At 31.4% G+C, this 7,525-nt stretch overlaps 1 protein-coding gene across 2 annotated transcripts in view; it reads left to right on the forward strand.

Annotated features, from left to right (window-relative positions):
• Positions 1-6,868, forward strand: part of LOC139484848 (proton myo-inositol cotransporter-like) — a 50,553-nt gene extending 43,685 nt beyond the window's left edge. For both annotated transcript variants that reach the window (XM_071268859.1, XM_071268849.1), the window contains 2 exons: positions 3,481-3,633; positions 4,594-6,868. In XM_071268859.1, coding sequence (XP_071124960.1) covers positions 3,481-3,633; positions 4,594-4,787 — 347 coding nt within the window. In that variant the 3' untranslated portion in view covers positions 4,788-6,868. The remainder of the gene's footprint in view (positions 1-3,480; positions 3,634-4,593) is intronic.
• The last annotated feature ends 657 nt before the right edge of the window (positions 6,869-7,525 follow it).

The following is a 7,525-nucleotide window of genomic DNA, read 5'->3' on the forward strand; positions in this document are numbered from 1 at the left end:
CCATTTAAAGCAGCACCACTAAAGTGTATTTTCTGAATATATTGGTACTAACAAATACAACGGAGAAATCTCAACAGATATTAACTACAAACCAACAGAGACACATCAATATTTGGATTTCAAATCATGTCAACCCTCACACACCAAGAGACGAGTATGTACGATGATTATAGATTATCGTTGATCATCTCATCGTTACGGCGAACGTCAGAAAAGTAATCAAGTTGATTTGACCAATGAAAAACTGTTCAATCGCTATTTTACCTATAACGACGTTGTTAATTTCATTGACAACGGGCACGTGCGCCCTTAGCTTCTAGCAAGTTACAGTAAATTGGCTATGTCACCGATTTCAGTAAAATTTTGCATAAAACTTTGGCTCGATGAGCTTCAACTGAAAATCGAAAAAATGATGCATTTATCTCATTTATCATTTGAAATATTACTGATTGAATTCTTTCAAAAAAAAGTTTTTATATATTTCTATTTTGAAAAGTATCATACATAAACAAAAACAACAAAAATGGACAACATGCATACCAAAATGCATGGAACAATAGATTGATACCTTATATGATTGCCCTTAAATGACATTTTAAACAAATCATGGCATTGCTGTCTTTATTTTCAAAATCAAAATCTTACACCCCAAAAAATATTATACAATGCAAGATCTTTTGAAATTAATAGAAATTTTCTATTAATTAAGTCTTTCCACTTTTCTGTGGAAAAACCTATTGTTTTTCTTCTGATTATTATTATTATTAGGTCTTTCCACTTTTCTGTGTTTTCTGTGGAAAGACTTATTGTATTTGTTCTGATTATTATTTTTCCCCGCCATATTCTGAAATTTTTGTTTTACAAGATGTCGCTTAGATATTTTTCATATTGTATCGTATATTTTATACGCTTTTAAATTTCACCCTGCTAAGCCGAATCATTTTCTTTGTAAGAGTTATCTCACTAGTCACTGTTTATCAAGTGAGTGCATCTCCTTCGTAGCAAAATAAGAAATCGACAAAATTCTTTTTCTAAATTGTTCGTTACATCCTCATGAATTTTTGGCTAATTTGGATGATTTTGGATCGAAGCTATTCGAAATTTTATAGGAGTTATCTACCTTAACAATATAAATTTGTCGGTATGTTTTTTTAACTCATAAACCTTAAACCATATACCCCTTGAACCTTTTTACTTGAGGTCCCTAGGTCCTAACTTAGAAATGAGGTCAAGGTCAAAGGTTAAGGTCAAGTTCTAAATTTAGACTTTTCCTTGTTTTTGCATTTTCTCAAACACTTTAAAAGATATATTTAAAAAAACAAAATGCAAAATGTTTGCCTTATTTTAATGAAGATATGTTACATTTGGTCTGATACAATTAAATGGCATGTTATAGGAGTTAGTGCCCCTGAAATGTTTTACAGTAACGTTATTTGATTATAACTTCAACTAAGTTCATTATAAACCCATATTACCTTGATGTATAAAAGGTGAGTTGACATATGACCTTGAAAAAAATGACAACCGGAAGTGACCTTGAGAAAACCTGAAGTAGCTATTTTTGCACTTTTTTCATATCAAAGTAATCAGAATCCATATATTGTGTAATTTAAATACAATAATTTATCACTAAAGACTAGATGTGACTTTCTGTAAACCGAAAGTGGTCAATTATGTCTCGGTTTACAGGCAAAAGTATATAGAAACTATAAATTTTTGGAATCAGTGTGAACGAAGCTATCATACGAGACCAAAAGTAAAATTTACTTAACCAGAAATAGCATATGATCTCCTTTATTTCACTTTCAAGCATATCAAAACCATTATTTATCGCATCAGTCTGAAGAAACTAGCTTCTTAAAATTTTTCTTTGATATGGAAAGACCTTCAATTGTTCTCTGAACAATCGGTTTTTAATTATTATTATTATTTTTTTCTTCTTCCGCCACTTTTTTCTGACGGTGCTTTTTTGTTTCTCAAGATGTCGCTTAGGTTTTTTGCGTATGATATCGAACAGTTATTGGGACTTTGAAACTCACCCTGTTTAACAGAACACTTTTTAATATATGAGTTATCTCCCCAAACACTGTTTTCCTTGTGTACAAATCTCCTTCGCAACCGTTAAAGATTACGACAAAATTATTTCACCAATTTGCTCGTTTTATACTCAGGATCTTAAAAATAATTTTGACCGAAGCGTCCGGAAACTCCATATAGAGTTATTTCCCCTTCTGTATTTAAAATAAGTAAAATGTAATTGTAATTAGTAAACCATAAGTGATAGAGACCTAGGGTCTTTTGATTTGACGTCCTCGGTCCAAAAAAAAAAAAGAAGAAAATAGGGTCAAGGTCAAAGGACAAGGTCATTTCTAAATTTGAATTTTGGCTTATTTTCACCACTTTTTAAACACGATACAAGATATAGACAACATATTTGTACTTAATTGTTAGTTACGACATGTCGTAACACATACATATTGGTTAAAAGGGTAAGCTTTCATCAAATTAGGGTTTTCTCCCCTCTTTTATTTAAAAATATGCATATGGTGATATAACTCATGAACCAAATATAATTAAGATCTAGGGTCTTTTGATTTGATGTCCTTGGTTGATGACCTTGAAATTGAGCTCAAGGTCATAGGCTAAATTGACGTTCTAGATTTTGACCTTTGCTTTTATCTCATATGTATACATGATAAAGCCATGGGACTTTTTGCATTAGGTTTCAAGCCATTTACCCTTTGAAAAGCCAACCGGAAGTGACTTGGAGTAAACCTGAAGTAGCTATTTTTTGTACTTAATAAATATTTAAGTATGTAGAACCAGATATTTTTGGAATCAGTGTCAAGAAAACATTCAAATAATACCGGAAGTAACATTTTTCAAACCGGAAGTAACAAATTATCTCCCTTATTTAAAAAATATTGTGTACAAATATTGTATAGAAACCATATATTTTTGGAATCAGCGTACAATAAACTATCATTTGACGCTGGAAATGACATTTAAAACCAAATTTTATTTTCATATCAAAATACATGTTTTTTTTTTGGTGGAAAGACCTTCAATTGTTCTCTGAACAATTGGTTTTTAATTTCTATATATCCTGTTCAAATTTTATAAATCATCTTGTCTTTTGTTTATTTGAATATAGCATATTTTTACTAGAAGAGTTATTTGTAGTATTTAGTAAGAATCAGTCTTTAAATGTAGTGATATTAAAATTTATATATAGATTTTATTTTTTGGAGTGAATATTTCATTTGTTGACATATACATGTATATATCAAAGTTGAAAACTTTAAAATCATAAAAACACAAATTGTTTAGTGTCTACGAAAAATTTCTGTTGCACTTTTTTCTAAATTGATGCAATATGGGTAGTGTGGCGTTACTTTTCTTTTAGGGTTGTTTAACATAAATATGTATTAGATTGTCATGTATTGCATTTATAATAAGTAAGTCATCTTGTCTATTTAGGACTGGGTCCTATGCCATGGACAGTTAATTCGGAAATATACCCAATATGGGCCAGAGGAACTGCAATTTCAATAAGTACTGCCGTAAACTGGATAGCCAATCTAATTGTGTCTTTCACATTTTTATCACTACTTGAATCTATAACTACATATGGTAAGTGTTTAAAATCGTCGTACAAAGTAACACAACAACAAAAAAAGACATCAGGAATCATTAAAATTTTAAACCACACTACATTTGTAGCTCATCTGGCCTGAGCTTTTCTCATCTTTGGCGTCCGTCGTCCGTTGTCATCCGTTAACGTTTACAAACATCTTCTCCTCTGAAAATACTTCATTGTATCTTAGACTAGTTTAAAAAATGTGTCCGAAGATCCCACTTGTCAACAAACATGACTGACATGGCTAAAAATAGAACATACGGGTAAAATGCAGTTTTTGGCTTATATCTCTAAAACTAAAGCATTTAGAGCAAATTTGACATTATCATCAATACTATTATAGATAAAGATAAACTGTAAACATAAGAGCCAATTTCAAGCTCGCCCCCTAAACACGTGTCTTAGTATATTGTACGTTTTGCATGCTTGAAAAGACTAGATAGCCTCAATTAGCCTTCCCATTTGCGTAAATAGTTATTTCTTACTTTGTTAACCATGCTAACCCCATCTGATAAGTTTGTGCGATCTAACAGTAAACACCGTTGATTTAGGCGGGTCAATTATCATTCTTTATGTTAAAGTCACATCTTCAAATGCCATCAATGTCTCACAAGATATATGTGAGCCGCAAAGGCTCTTGAGAGCCCGCCTAGTTTTTTTTTGTACACACAATACAGATAATTGTGAAAAGAAGGAATTTTCATTATACCTTTTGTTTCAAAAGTTATGTACTTCGATTCATGTTTATGTTAAAAAATGGCATAGAGAAATCAATATATATTTATATTTAAATAAGTATATAAGTATACGGACCGTTGTGGTAAGATTGATAATTTGATGTGCTTGATTAAATGTTCCATGCATGTAAGAGATTGATGGGTAAACCGGTCTCGCTCTTTTTGGGGTAACTGTATTACTTTATAATTTAATGTGACATTTCATATATTTTACAGGAACATTTTACTTGTTTTGTGGAATATCTGTATTAGGATTGATAGTTTTATACTTTATGTTACCAGAAACCAAGAATAAAACACTAGAGGAAGTTGAACAATTGTTCATGTCGGAGGAGTATAGAAGTCAACACAAGAAATACATGACATATGAAGCAAAGGATAATCCCGCTTTTGCAGGCGAAAAATTGTAAACATTAAACTTAATTCAAGCCCATGTAGAAACATAGTGTCATGTCAAATATTACACTCCCAATTTTGTTAATAGTTTTGGACAGTTTTAGCAGCCGTACATGTAACCAGAATGTTATTCTGTAAACATTTAATTTTCACCCTTTTTTCTCTAATCTTCAAAAAATTAGACCACGCATTTCTCTAATCTTCATTGTTTTTGCCCGTTATTCTCTAATCTTTATTTCGTAAGGGTATTATTCTTTAATCATTTAACCCCATCCAAACCCTGGCTTATTGGTTTTAAGTTTGTAGGTTTGTAGGTTTTGTAAATAAATCTAGTACTAAACACGACATCATAAGTTTGTCGGAAAATCTTTTTTTTAAATGTAGCTTCCGATAGTTACTACGTGGTAAATTGGTATTTAAATACTTTGATCGCGCTAGTGAAATATATGTCCCTTGTCAGTGTGCATATGTGTCAAACGTTAGAGTATAAAAAACGGAAATTTACCCATCAAACTACAGAAAAGTCATAACTTCAACTACTTGAATACAAATTACATATAAGTTGTAAGGACCTAAGCCATTAGAACAGGGAACTGCTTACCCTTCCGTACCACCCAAGCTCATCCCGATTTATCGGTGGGGTTCGTGTTGCGTAATTCAAAATGTAATGTAACACCCCGCCTCTTCTTACAGTAGCAAATTGAGTTAACCCAGCGACTTACAGCGGGTAAATGGTTATAAGAGCTTTAACATTCAAACCATTTATGATAATTAGTGACCTTTTGAATCAAATACATTTATATTTGTTCCGGCCCATATGCATATGGTCATTATCATATAAGATAGGAACAAGAGGACATTGTTACATGATTAAAAATAACTTCTAAATGTGACTTGCTTAACTCCCAGGAACTTTTGTCATTGAATCCTCAGGACTTCTTATCTTTTTTAAAAGATATTTTGTTGTTTTCATCATATCAAAATTTCTTAAATATTTCAGGTTTTTAGTTATTTGATGTGTTTTTGCTGCTACTTATACTATCGCACAATAACAGAATAATAGTATGAAAAGGAGAAAGAACACAATAATTAGATGAAAATAAGTTGATATAATAAAGACGAAATTCTGATTCTGAAATAGTAATTTAAACGCTAAAAAAAGTCTACGCAAAATATCGCAGACTTGCAGACAATAATGTCGTCAAGATGAAACGCTTGAAATTAATTCGTTTGAAGACAATATAACAGATACACCTAGACTCATACAATATTTGAAGATAAAGAATTCATTTAGCAGCTCGTACCGGTTTGGGTTCTGAGATTTGGCTGTGTACTCCTGAGAAGGAATTTAGAATTCATTTGAAAAATGCCAATATAGTACAGTTACTGTACAAACACTGATATGGTACTGCCCGTTAGTAACCACGCGAGTGTAAAGGTATAAACCAGGGGCGGATTCGGCTCTTTGCAAATGTGAGGTTTTAAACCGAGGATAAAAGCTATGTTAAAAAAATATTTCCCAAATCAAAAGCTTTGATCGTCTAAAAAGGGGATTCCAACATCCGAAACCGCCCCCCTTTTGATCCGTCATTATATACTCATATGGTCATGACTAGACGCGTATGGTTCAAATTTTTAAATGGTTCGGATCATATCCACGGTTACATAATACTACATTAGCTTGTTGGATAAACATACATTATTTTACTTGAATACTTTATTGTAGCTTTTCAGATGTTCACATTAGCAGTGTGTTGTATAATCTTTTCTTATCTTGTATACATACGAAATATTGAAAATTCTAGATCTAAATATTTGACATCAAATTACCATCATTGTACACGTGTATTGTAGTTTTTGAATTTATCTTGAAAACTATATTAGAAAAAGAGAGACTGTAATAGAAAATATCTAACCGTGTAAACACAGTCATGTTTGTTAATCTGAATTGATGTTATTTTGTTTGTTTGTCTTGGAAATGTTTTTGTTATTCCAAAGTGTACTTTATTTTTTTTTAAATAGTTAAATGCATAATCAGAAAAAATATTGGAATCTGCAGATACGTGACAAAATAAAAATAAAACATACAAACAGATTTTTGTTTTCGTCCTTTGGGATATGGCATATACTTTATTTTATTGGCAATCATACCACGTGTTTTATTCATAATTATGACTAGGTACATGGAATATATGATTTTGTGTGTTCTGTAATTAATAATGGTCTTTATAATGCTGTCTCTTCAATTAAAACAAAGATCATATAATAGATATAGGAAGATGTGGTATGAGTGTCAATGAGACAACTCTCAATCAAGTCACAATTTATAAAAGTAACCCATTATACATGTAGATCAACACGGAGCCTTGGTTCACACAGAACAGCAAGCTATAAAAACCATTCAAACGGAAATTATACACATATTATTAGTTACAAATTTATTCCATATAGAGTGAGAGCGTATCTTTGTGGTGGCTTGTCAGTATCATTAGTAAAACACTTTAAAATGTTGAATTGATCTTCAGATTAGAAGACATTTATTGGTTTTTAGTAATGACAATGCCTAACATGATGCTTGAGCCTGATGAGCTAGAAAGTAAGCTTCTGTGCTGTTTTCTATCAATTCTTTGATAATATCTCCTTCAAAGCTCGTGAAAGCAAAACACATTTGGTCAATGGACAAATAATGTTTGGTTCAAACAAAAAATAAAATGCTTTTATCTCCCTGTTACTTACATTGTACATAGAAATG

The sequence above is a fragment of the Mytilus edulis genome, chromosome 1, assembly GCF_963676685.1.
Source record: "Mytilus edulis chromosome 1, xbMytEdul2.2, whole genome shotgun sequence".
Lineage (NCBI taxonomy): Eukaryota > Metazoa > Mollusca > Bivalvia > Mytilida > Mytilidae > Mytilus > Mytilus edulis.